This window comes from Ranitomeya imitator, chromosome 10 (assembly GCF_032444005.1).
Source record: "Ranitomeya imitator isolate aRanImi1 chromosome 10, aRanImi1.pri, whole genome shotgun sequence".
Classification (NCBI taxonomy): domain Eukaryota; kingdom Metazoa; phylum Chordata; class Amphibia; order Anura; family Dendrobatidae; genus Ranitomeya; species Ranitomeya imitator.
The window spans coordinates 128,471,818-128,484,623 of NC_091291.1; the positions used below are offsets into that span (position 1 = coordinate 128,471,818).

The following is a 12,806-nucleotide window of genomic DNA, read 5'->3' on the forward strand; positions in this document are numbered from 1 at the left end:
TGATATAGTTGAAGAACAGTTTGGGATTAGTTTTACTCTCCTTAGCAATGTGCTTCTCTGTTTCCTTTTTGGCAGCTTTAATTAGTTTTTTAGATAAAGTATTTTTCTCCCTATAGTTTTTTAGAGCTTCAATGGTGCCATCCTGCTTTAGTAGTGCAAATGCTTTCTTTTTACTGTTAATTGCCTGTCTTACTTCTTTGTTTAGCCACATTGGGTTTTTCCTATTTCTAGTCCTTTTATTCCCACAAGGTATAAACCGCTTACACTGCCTATTTAGGATGTTCTTAAACATTTCCCATTTATTATCTGTATTCTCATTTCTGAGGATATTGTCCCAGTCTACCAGATTAAGGGCATCTCTAAGCTGGTCAAACTTTGCCTTCCTAAAGTTCAGTGTTTTTGTGACTCCCTGACAAGTCCCCCTAGTGAAAGACAGGTGAAACTGCACAATATTGTGGTCGCTATTTCCTAGATGCCCAACCACCTGCAGATTTGTTATTCTGTGAGGTCTATTAGAATAACAAATCTGCAGGTGGTCGGGCATCTAGGAAATAGCGACCACAATATTGTACAGTTTCACCTGTCTTTCACTAGTGACTCCTGATTTCAGCAGCGAGTTTGTGGTACAAACTGATGCCTCTGATACTGGTGTCGGAGCTGTACTTTCCCAGGTGAGGGACGAAGTCGAACACCCGGTCCTCTATCTCAGTCGGAAACTGAATGTACATGAGCAGAGGTATGCGGTGGTTGAAAAAGAGTGCCTAGCCATTAAATGGGCTCTCGACTCCCTCAAGTATTACCTGGCTGGTAGGAAGTTTAGGCTGGTCACAGACCATGCCCCTCTCAAGTGGATGCACCTCCACAAGGACCGTAATAGTCGGGTAACCCGGTGGTTCCTTGCCCTGCAGGCTTACTCTTTTACGGTGGAGCACCGACCTGGGGTGCAGATGGGGAACGCCGATGCCCTATCCCGAGTGCACTGTTTCAAAAGTGTTCTTGCTCGACCGGAGTGGTCTGAGCAAGGGGGGGGGATATGTAAGACTCATGCTGGTGTGGTAGTTGGAGGCAGGTATATCTTGCCCAGGTGTTTGTCCTATGTGAATTAGGCCACTCAGTATCTTCAGGGTGCTAATGGGTTAATGATTGCAGGAATAAAAGATGACCAGCTGGGTGTTTCCAGCGTCTGCCTGGGGCACACAGATTGCCTGCCTGTGTGAGACAAACATGAGTGAAGAGCTCTGCTCAAGATCTGTGTGATGTTAGCTGGGTGGGAGAAGCCCCCCAGTTGTTGAGATAGCAACGTATTTGTTTAGTTAGTGCCGGACAGGCTAGGATTTATTTTTATGTTTTGTTTTTTGTGTTGCTTTCACGTTAATAAATCTGACCTGAGGTCAGCCTGCTCAGAAACCTGCTGTACGCCTCATTCAATGCACAAACCACGTTACCTTTGACCCCAGCAAAGGCGATCCCAGAGTGTTTTGTCACAGGACTAATCTGAAAAGCAACTGGAAAATCCTTTTTCTTTTGATTTATGTTTTGGCCACATGGGGCAAGAGTGGTGATTCCAGCGCCCGAATATCCTGGAAGCTGCAATCAGGTGAGCTGGTGTATGCGTGGCTCCAGCTAAAGCCCCCCATACACGTAAGACTGATGTCAGCGAGCGCGGCCGATGGTCTAATGTATATGGGGGTCCTTGGGGAGAGAAGGATTTGGCACATCTGATTTCGGACCGCCGATCCCTTTGTTCTTGGTGTGAAAATCCACCCCACTAATTATGGGGAAGTCCGAAGAGATGAGGGTCCGGCGGACGGCCATCTGTTCTGTGCGGGGGGGGGGGCTTACTTTTCATCATTGATTGCAGTCTCTCTGCTGACCTTGTTACTGATGGTGAACTCTGCGTTTTTTTTTTCTTCTTCTCCCAATTAGAAAACTTGCTCAGCTGAGTGTCGATGAGTTCCTGACAACCGGCTTTGATTCAGACGATGACTCTGCCGAGAAAGAGATCAACGTATCCAAGAAGGAGACGAAAAGCAAGAAGGTAAAAAAGCTGAAGACGATGAAGAAGAAGACGACGGAATTGGAGGGCGCAGCGACTACCAATGGGAAGATGTAAGTGCTCATATAGCGAGATGTTACTTATGATCACTGTTCTGCCGTCTGGAGGTCGTCAGATATTAATTGTGGTACTGTTTGATATGAACGTAAAAATGTAAAGTTGCGCTGCCCTCTCCGACCATAAAGCTTAAGAAAATATATACCCAGAATGGTGAGAACTAAATAATTTCTTACCTCTCTCTTGCTGCACTGTCCGCTTCCCCTGCTGCCCCTCCTCCTGCCACACTGCCCTTTTCCCCCTGCTGCCGTTCCTCCTGGCACACTGCCCTCTTCCCCCCGCTGCCGCTCCTCCTGGCACACTGCCCTCTTCCCCCTGCTGCAGCTCCTCCTGGCACACGGCCCTCTTCCCCCTGCTGCCGCTCCTCCTGCCGCACGGCCCTCTTCCCCCTGCTGCCGCTCCTCCTGCCGCACGGCCCTCTTCCCCCTGCTGCCGCTCCTCCTGCCGCACGGCCCTCTTCCCCCTGCTGCCGCTCCTCCTGCCGCACGGCCCTCTTCCCCCTGCTGCCGCTCCTCCTGCCGCACGGCCCTCTTCCCCCTGCTGCCGCTCCTCCTGCCGCACGGCCCTCTTCCCCCTGCTGCCGCTCCTCCTGCCGCACGGCCCTCTTCCCCCTGCTGCCGCTCCTCCTGCCGCACGGCCCTCTTCCCCCTGCTGCCGCTCCTCCTGCCGCACGGCCCTCTTCCCCCTGCTGCCGCTCCTCCTGCCGCACGGCCCTCTTCCCCCTGCTGCCGCTCCTCCTGCCGCACGGCCCACTTTCCCTCTGCCGCTCCTCCTGCCACACCGTCAGCTTCCCCTGCTGCCGCTCCTCCTGCCGCACGGCCCACTTTCCCTCTGCTGCCGCTCCTCCTGCCGCACGGCCCATTTCCCCCTGCTGCCGCTCCTCCTGCCGCATGGCCCACTTCCCCCTGCTGCCGCTCGGCCGTCTTCCTCTGCTGCTGGTCTTTGTGTTGTAAATAAATATTGGAAAAAAACGTATTTTATATGAATCTGTACAATAACTCTACAAAATTGTTTTGTTATTATAAAGGAAGTTAAAGAAAGGCAAAGCTTCTGAGCACAAGGACCAACTCTCTCGCCTTAAAGAAAAAGACCCAGAGTTTTACAAATTCCTTAAAGACAATGACCAAAATCTCTTGAACTTCGATGACTCCGATTCTTCAGATGAAGAAGGGGCTCTTCACCAGCTCCCTGACCACCTAGAGGTTAGTACAGAGGTTTAATCCAACATCCTTATTCAAAATATTTGGAAACCCCGTCCCCTTTGGTGTCCAACTGCATTTTATAACCACATTCGACAGGAGGTGATCGGTGGGTTGCATCAGTCAAACCCGCAAATTCTGGTATTATAGTGATATTACTATATGGTAGGGGAGAAGGTATGTCCCAGCATGTTGGGGGTGTTTTTGCAAGATTTTTAGAAGATCTCGGTGCAGAAGCGTTGTGGCTAAATTTGCTTTCATGCTCTCTCATGTTTGCAGCCTTCTTAAGGATACAAGTCTTATTTTCTGTTTTAGGAAGCAAGTGATGACGATGATGAAGATGGCGATGAAGAAAACGATGATGACAAGAAGAAGAAAAAACTTGATCAGATCATCGTTACTTTGAAAATGGTGCAAGCATGGAAAGCAGAAATCAAGGTGTGCAACTTTTCACATGAGTTATGTATATTACACCTTTACCTTTTTCTTCATTGTTAAAACTACTATATCTACATGGACAATGATTTCAGCTAATGCTAGTAGACAACTCTAGTGTTGAGCCAATGTGCTCGGATAAGGTGTTATCTGACCATGCTCCGGAGCTAACCGGGTGACTTTGGTATATTCGAGTCCTTGCGGCTGCATGTCTCACGGCTGTTAGACAGCTGCAACACATGCATGAATAGTCTATTTGTTAGGCAATCTCTGTATGTGTTGCAGCTGTCAAACAGCTGCGAGACATGCAACCATGGGGACTCGAACATATTCGAGCATTCCGAAGTCACCCGGTTAGCACCCGAGCATGCTCAGATAACACCTTTTATTCGGACTCCCATGACAGCACACGAGAGAGGGGATCCGCCCTTAAGGAACAGGAAACCTACAGATACAAAAGGGCGGCACCTCTCCCCATGCATCAGTTGGTTTCCTGTTCCTGAAGGGACTGGATGCCTATAGATACTACAGGAGTCCAGGCCGGCCGGACCGATTCTGGTGGCGAGAGGGTCTCCCACTTCGGCCGGTGCGGGTACCTGAAGTAGTCACGGTGGCCCTGGCAGGGCGGCACGGCGGTGACTAGGCAGCGAGGAGCGGTCGCCAGGGGGTGTCCGGTCTCCGGGGCCAGCGTCTGGTAAGTCGCCCTTCCCGTGGGCTGTGGGTCTCTCTGGAGCAGGGGGGAGCGCGGCGGCATCTGGGGGGCGCCGATCGGATCGTAGCTGGCCGGCCTCGGCGTTCCACGAGAGCTGCAGCGCTGACAGGAAGCGCTGTAAGCTGTGGTGACGTCGGGGGGCGGAGCCAGCGACGTCTTCCGGATCGGTAAGCTCCTGCGCATGCGCGGGGGCTCCAAGATGGCGGCGCCCACCGGAGATCATGCCGCAATCCCTCCGGAGCGATGATTGATTCCCCACAGCTGCGGGGGGGCGGGAAAATTAAACAAGCAAGCTGGGCAAGGTGCGCTGACCGAAGGAGGGGCCTTATAAGGCGGCTCCAGCAGCATGTTCCCGGGTTCTGGCTCCAATTTACTGAAAATGGATTCAGATCAGGATCAGCAGGTTGTGCTGCTGGAACAAGCATCCCAGAGACCCAAGGAGAAGGAACATGAAAAAAGAAGCGATGGTTCGGGCCGCAGAAGCTCCTCCAGACAGGGGTCTGGAGGGTCAGTCAAAAAGGATCCCCCTCGTGCTTCGGTATTTCTGGGTGTGAGCAGCCACTGGTAAGTGATCTTCGAGAAAGTTCACTTAGTGACTAGTCTCCCCTCATGTGTTTTATGCAGGGAAGGAAAAACGTCAGTAAGGCGAAGCATAGGGAATGTGCCATCTGCGGGGTTCCCTTGCCTGACTCACACCCTAAAAAACTATGTGACCCCTGTATCCAGCAGACGGTGAGGTTCTGGAAGGAGGGGACGGGGTATAGCATGTAGATTTTACACTCTAGTCTACCTTACTTATCCCCGTAGGTAGCCGAAGAATCCTCCTCTATTACGGCCAGTCTCAAGGAGATGATTAGAATGGAGGTTAAAGAGTCCTTTAAAAACCTTTCACAGTCAGGAGGTTCTAGGCAGAGAACTGAGTGGGCATCGGATTCGTCTGTGGAAAAGGACAAGTCCGAAGAATCAGACAATTCAGCAGCATCATCCTCCTCTTCGGAAGAAGACGCTGCTCGGTTTTGCCTACCCCTAGAAAGGATAGACAAATTGGTAAAGGCGGTCAGAGGCACAATGGGTATATCGGAACCCAAGCCTCAACTATCCAAAGAACAAATGATGTTCAGTGGATTGGAGCAAAAGAAGCGCAGAGTGTTTCCTTTAAATGAGAAAATACAAGATCTTATTAATAGGGAATGGAGGAAACCTGAGAGAAAAGGCTCCTTACCACCTGCGCAAAAACGCCGATACCCTTTTGATGACCCAGCAGTAGGTAACTGGGAGAAAGCACCCAAGCTGGATGCAGCAATTGCCAAGGTAGCTAAACGATCTTCTCTCCCATTTGAAGATATGGGAACACTTAAAGACCCCCTGGATAGGAAAGTGGATACCTTCCTGAAGGGAACCTGGGAGATGGCAGCTGGCTCCTTAAGACCTGCGGTAGCTTCAACCTGCACGGCAAGGTCAATGATGGTCTGGCTGGACCAGTTGGAGACCCAATTAAAACAAGGGGCCTCTAGAGAGTCCATTCTCTCAGCATTACCTGTAATCCAGGAGGGGGCGGCTTTTTTATCAGACGCCTCAATTGACTCCGTAAAGTTGGCAGCTAGAGCAGCAGGACTTTCTAATGCTGCAAGGAGAGCCCTATGGCTGAAATGCTGGCCGGGGGATATGCAGGCAAAAGCGAAGCTCTGCGCTATCCCTTGTAAAGGCGAATATTTATTTGGGCCTACCCTGGATGAACTCCTGGAGAAAGCAGGAGATGATAAGAAAAAGTTTCCCAACCTGTTCAATCCATACCGTCGTCCCTTCAACAAAAGAAGGTTCAACCGGGGAGGAAAGCGAGCCTTTTCACCAGGGAGAGATCGTCCCAGATGGGAGGATAGGCGAAAGCGAGGTACAGGTCTCATGTTTCGCCGTAACCAGACGGAAAATAAAAAACAAGACCAATGACTGGCAATTCCAGTGGGAGGGAGACTATTGCATTTCTCGGCAGAGTGGTCGAAAATCACAAACAGCGTTTGGATAAAAGACACTGTTTCCCATGGTCTCAAGCTGGAATTTGTTCATATTCCACAGGACAAATTTAGGTTAACACCCTGGCGCTCATCTCCCACTGAACAATTCGCCCTAGAAGAGGAAGTGAGGACTCTTTGTTCCAAAAATGTTTTGGTAGAAGTGCCGTATTCTCATGCAGGGGAAGGGTTTTACTCTCCCCTGTTCCTAATCCAGAAGCCTGATAAATCTTACAGGACCATTATAAATCTTAAGGGTCTCAATAAGTTTTTGGTGAAACATACTTTCAAAATGGAGTCCATCAATTCGGCAATAAAAATGCTTTTCAACAACTGTTTCATGGTAGTAGTAGATTTGAAAGATGCCTACTATCATGTACCCATTCATGCTGATTTCCAACGATACCTGAGGGTAGCGATACTAATGGGGGGTAGGATTCGACATTTTCAATTCAGAGCGCTCCCCTTTGGGATCACCTCGGCACCTAGGGTGTTTACTAAAATAATTGCGGAAGTTATGGCGCATTTAAGAGAGTCAAATATCCTTATAGTCCCCTACTTAGACGATTTCCTCATTGTAGGTAACTCGGTAGATCATTGTCTGTCACAATGGGAGATTGCTAAAACCAAACTAGAACGGTTGGGTTGGATCATAAACTTTGAAAAATCTAAATTACAGCCCCTAAATGTTCAAAAATTCCTGGGGTTAATGTTGAATTCAGTGACACAGCAGTGTCTCCTCCCTATAGAGAAAATGGACCAAATTCAGAGTTTTGTATTAAGAGCAATCAATACACCTTCCATGACACTTAGGCAAGCAATGTCTCTACTTGGGTCACTCACATCTTGCATCCCAGCAGTTAAGTGGGCTCAGTTCCACACCAGGTCCCTACAAAATGAAGTCCTGTTCCATGACAGAGCCTTAGGAGGCGCATTGAATGGAAAATTGACATTGAGGCCGATAACATTGAATTCCCTTAGATGGTGGCTAGATAAACAAAATTTATCAGCAGGGGTTCCCTGGATGATAGATGTCACCCACGTGATAACCACGGATGCCAGCTCTTCAGGGTGGGGAGCCTATATGGGAGACATGGTGGTCCAGGGACAGTGGGAACCCTTCACAACATTTTCATCAAATCAAAGAGAGTTGTTGGCGGTTGAACTGGCTGTTAAAAAATTCCTCGTATATCTGCAGGGCCAGCACGTCAGAATTCTGTCGGACAACAGAGTGGCGGTCGCTTACATAAACCGGCAAGGGGGAACTCGTTCCGAAACTTTAATGCAGATCACGGATCGGTTGTTCCAGGTGGCAGAGCTCAATTTTCTATCTTTGACAGCTCTTCACATCAAAGGAAAAGAAAATGTGGCAGCAGATTTCCTCAGCCGAAATGTGTTAAAACAGGGAGAGTGGTCTCTCAACGAGGACATTTTCAATCTTGTCGTCCGCAGATGGGGTCAACCAGTGGTGGATCTATTCGCCACCAGAAACAACAGAAAAGTAAAACTTTTTTGCTCCCTAAATCCCAGGGAGAATCCCCTGGCGGTAGACGCGTTTCTCATAAAATGGGATTTTCCACTAGCCTATGCTTTCCCACCACTGAACCTGATACCTCTAGTGGTGAGGAAAATCAGGGAGGATCGAGCGAAAGTCATCCTTATCGCCCCCTTTTGGCCCAGAAGAACCTGGTTTGCCTGGCTCAAGACAATGTCTGAAGCGGTCCCCTGGGTACTGCCAGAGATCCCGAACTTGCTTTCGCAGGGACCGATCTCCCATCCACAAGTGACGGGGCTCCATTTGACGGCATGGTGTTTGAACGGTCACTATTAATGGGAAAAGGCTTCTCTCCAAACTTGGTGGAGACGCTCCTAAAGAGTAGAAAGCAAATAACTACGAAAATCTACTCTAGGACTTGGAGAAAGTTCTTGTCTTGTTCAAAGTTTAATATCCAAGACGGGGTGCCAGTACAACAAATCCTAGAGTTCCTACAAAAGGGGTTCGAGTTGAAACTCTCTCCTAGTACCCTTAGGGTACAGGTCTCAGCTTTAGGTGCCCTGTTTTCCTGTAATATAGCGAATAACTACTGGATAGCGAGGTTTATGAAGGCAGTTAGTAGATCTACACCACTGCATAAAGACAGAACAGTTCCATGGGATTTAAATTTAGTTCTGTCCTCTCTAACTAAACCCCCCTTTGAACCTCTGCAGGAGGCCTCGATCAAAATGTTGACACTTAAGACAGCCTTCCTGATCGCCATAACCTCAGCTCGCAGGATAGGGGATATACAGGCACTTTCCAGAGCTCCTCCATACACTGAAATCTTGTCAGACAGAGTAGTCCTTAGACCAGACCCAGCATATCTGCCAAAGGTGGCGACACGGTTCCATAGATCACAGGAGATAGTTTTGCCGTCCTTTATTCCTAATCCCTCTAATCCTAAAGAGCAGGAGTTTCATACGTTAGACGTCAGGAGATCTCTTCTTCAGTATATTTCAGCTACTGATAATTGGAAGAAGGATGGGGCACTGCTTCTTTCCTTCCAAGGTCCAAAGAAAGGATTTAGAGTATCAAAATATTTACTGGCTAAATGGATTAGGGAAACTATCTCTCTAGCTTATACAGCAGGTGGGGGGCCAGCTCCGCAGAACCTAAAGGCACATTCCACCCGGGCCATGGCGTCATCCTGGGCAGAAAGATCTGGAGTGTCAGTGGAGCAGATATGTAAGGCGGCCACATGGTCATCCCCTTCCACTTTCTTTAAACACTATCGGTTGGATTTGGGGTCCTCCTCTGATCTTTCCTTTGGGTTAAGGGTGCTACAATCTATAGTCCCTCCCTAAGGTAGCTTACATCTCTGTAAATCTCTCGTGTGCTGTCATGGGAGTCCGAATAAAGCATTAAGCTACTTACTGGTAGCGGCATTTTTCGGAGGCCCATGACAGCACCCTTAGTTCCCTCCCTATTCACGTGGGGGTAGCACTTCCTGATATGTATATAGCGTAATATGTAAATCTCACGTATGGTGTCTTATTACAATAATGGGTTATTTTGTTTCAAATGTATATAATGTATATATTGTATATTTGTGTACCACTAACCGCGGCAGTCCTCTCAGGCTCTGAAATACAACTGATGCATGGGGAGAGGTGCCGCCCTTTTGTATCTGTAGGTTTCCTGTTCCTTAAGGGCGGATCCCCTCTCTCGTGTGCTGTCATGGGCCTCCGAAAAATGCCGCTACCAGTAAGTAGCTTAATGCTATCCATGCACGTTCACTCCTCACTACACCACTTTTTAGAGGGACCCTGTCGACAGATTCATTATACCCTGACCACAGGAAACATGATTTTATTTTTTTAGTAATACAATATAATGCTCAAGTTCTGTGAAGTTATAGCCATCACTTTTGTTTGTGTTCAGGTTGATCTCCGGCCAAGACTCTTTCATGAAATTGCCCAAGCTTTTAAAGCCGCTGTGGCCACCACACAAGGAGAAGAAGGCGGTGATCCCAGTAAATTCAAGGTCGCCGACACCGCAGGTGAGGACCAGAACTTTTTTCCCTTTGCGTAGAATACCTGGGATCCATAGAAATAGAAATGATCTTTTTATTAGTGAGTCCACATAGTTTTTGGATGTGTCTCCTAACTCCTATAAGAACCTCCTGGAGCCTTTCTCCTGACTTGGTGGTCTTTTATCAGGCTATTGACTAATGTATTTCCTCTCCGTAGTGTTCAATGCTCTGGTCACATTCTGCATTAAAGACCTGTTCGTGCTCCTCGAGAAAAAGCTTCAGCTGAAGCCAGCGAAGGGAACAAAGTAAGCGTTCAAATGGTGTTTTTGTTTAATTCTTTCCCCCTTCATGACTTATACATTTGACTTGGAAATGATGCTGGTACGGGAGCCGTCTCGGGAGCTTGCTCTGCTCCACACAAGGCAGGGGTTGGTGTATGTGCACACCACGTCCTCAAGTGGGTCTGCTCCGTAACCTTCCTGAAAAAGCGCTCAGAAGAACAAACATCGGCATCTTTATGTAAGAACGACTTGCCGTTGAGATTCTCAATGTTTTTGAGGGTCTTTTAACCACTTCAGGTTTCAAAAGATGCCGAGTGGCTTAAAGGAGCGACGTGACCATTCTGCAGACGGCTTCCGATTAGAAGGTGCTTCATGCTTGCAGTTAGTCAATCAGAAAGCTCAGAAGACATCATATGGTTAAAATTCTGTTGGAAAGGACAGAGAGGAAACAGGAATTTCAGAGATTTGCTTATTACCAGTAGGGGGAGACTGTGGGCCACATGCTGTCGCTGGTGGCTTCTGCCCAGAGGATTACTTAGTTTGTCCATTCGCTGGTTTTGGGGAGTGGCACAAAGGTGTCGGAGACTCCAGAGATTTTAAGTCTTCACTGATTTTTATGCAGATCTATACTCTCGGGTGGATGGATCGGTGGGAGACACTGGTATTTTTTAGAGGGACGTGGGTTGCTTAGGTTGGGTGATGATGATGATGATGGGGAAAGTTAAGAGGCACCCATTACAGATGAGGAGTTATCGGGCATTACAGTCAATGGCAAACGGAAAGGCGCCAGGAGTGGACGGGTTACCTGCTGAAACTTATAAAAGTATGGAGGAAGTGTTAGTGCCCAGATTAAGGATGGGTTTGGAGGAGGCTGAGTAGAGGGACTTCCATGAGAGAAGCCATAATAGTGGTAATTCCGAAGGAGGATAAAGATTTATGGCAAACTGAGTCATTCCGCCCAATTTCTTTGCTCTTTGCTGTATTTATGGATACAGCAAAGCCATAAAAATGCTGTAACAAGCAATCAAGAAGTCACATCTATTGTTTAAAACCAGCCAAGGTAAATCAGACAGCTGGGGGCTAATATTATCAGCCTGAGAAGTTCCATGGTTATTGGGCCCTTCTCAGCCTAATAATGCCAGCCCACAGCCATCCCAGAAATGGCGCATCACATTAGATGCCTGACTCTTTCCGATTGCCCTGGTGCGCTTCCAGTTGGGGTAATGGTAGACAAAGGTGATGTCAGTTGTGATTTTCCCAATAACACATCTGTCATCAAGCCCTGGGGTTGGTAATGGAGGTGTTAGACACCCTCATTACTAACCCGGTAAAAAAAAAAAAAAAACACTTTATTTGAATAAAAACTTCCCCCACACTATCCCTCATTTACCAATTTAACAAAGTTCTGTCATAGTGCATGTACCTTGATTTTGGGCTCCGGCGACTGAGTAGCAGTAAAGGTACTGCTATTCACAGATGCTGGGTAATGACAACTCTCATCGGAGCCTCCGAGTCTCAAACAAATGTTTTTTTTTTTAAACGTTTTTTTATTACCAGGTTTGTAATGGGGGTGTCTGATGGACATCTCCGTTACTAGCCCCAGGGGCTTATGGCAGCTGTGATTTTTGACTAATTGTCCCAACTACCTTTACCACCGCACCAGGGCAATCATGAAGAGCTGGGGAAAGCGCCAGAACTGGCTCATCTCTGATGCGCCAATTCTGGAGTGGCTGCGCGCTGGTATTTTTTAAGTTGGGATGGGCCCATTAACCATAGACCTTCCCAGCCTGAAAATATCAGTCCGCAGCTGTCTGCTTTCACTTGGCTGGTTATCAAAAATAGTGGGGGTGCCACGTCATTTAAAAAAAAAAAAAGATTGCTCTGATGGAAGATCGAAAGGGTTATATGGCTCTTTTTAGAAAAGGGAAAGCCAAAAGTGCAAAAAAAAAAGTGAGGGTGAGTTGACAGGTGGCCACATTTTGGAGCTGAATCTGTTCTGTACGTCTGAGGTTGTTTTGGCGGCGGGTGCATGGATTTCTGCAAGTCCCATTCAGATAAATGAAACTGTCGTATGGATTTTTGTTTGATTCTCCCACTAATATGTTGTCGTTTTCGCAAATTATTTTGCATATTAAAAGCGGCTTTATTGTACGTCATATGGAGAAGTATAAATACAACGGACGTGTTTTTATTATTTCTAGGCTGGTGAACCCGACAGACAGCGCCCTATGGAAAAAGCTTCGTCTAGACATAAAGATGTATCTGAACTCCGTCATCCAGGTAACCGGCTGGTTATACCGTAATTATGATGTTTACACATTGTGCAATAAATAAAAAGATTAACAATGATAAAGAAGTAAGACCTCATTCAGATGGAGTTTTACGTGATCTATTTTTTTTATTTATTATTTTTTTTTAATGTGCCCCGTTGTAAGTGTGTCTTCGGAATTAGTTGGGGTTGATAGAGTTCCTATCTTTTGTGTCAAAATTAAAGTGCTAAAGTTCACCATCTTTAGGACAGTCTGACTCTATGGGCTGGGGAGGTCCA

At 47.5% G+C, this 12,806-nt stretch overlaps 1 protein-coding gene across 1 annotated transcript in view; it reads left to right on the forward strand.

Annotated features, from left to right (window-relative positions):
• NOC2L (NOC2 like nucleolar associated transcriptional repressor) overlaps nucleotides 1–12,806 on the forward strand; it is a 101,991-nt gene that overhangs the window by 21,597 nt on the left and 67,588 nt on the right. The window contains exons 2-7 of the mRNA XM_069741769.1: nucleotides 1,927–2,109; nucleotides 3,141–3,315; nucleotides 3,628–3,750; nucleotides 9,887–10,004; nucleotides 10,195–10,282; nucleotides 12,460–12,538. Coding sequence (XP_069597870.1) covers nucleotides 1,927–2,109; nucleotides 3,141–3,315; nucleotides 3,628–3,750; nucleotides 9,887–10,004; nucleotides 10,195–10,282; nucleotides 12,460–12,538 — 766 coding nt within the window. The remainder of the gene's footprint in view (nucleotides 1–1,926; nucleotides 2,110–3,140; nucleotides 3,316–3,627; nucleotides 3,751–9,886; nucleotides 10,005–10,194; nucleotides 10,283–12,459; nucleotides 12,539–12,806) is intronic.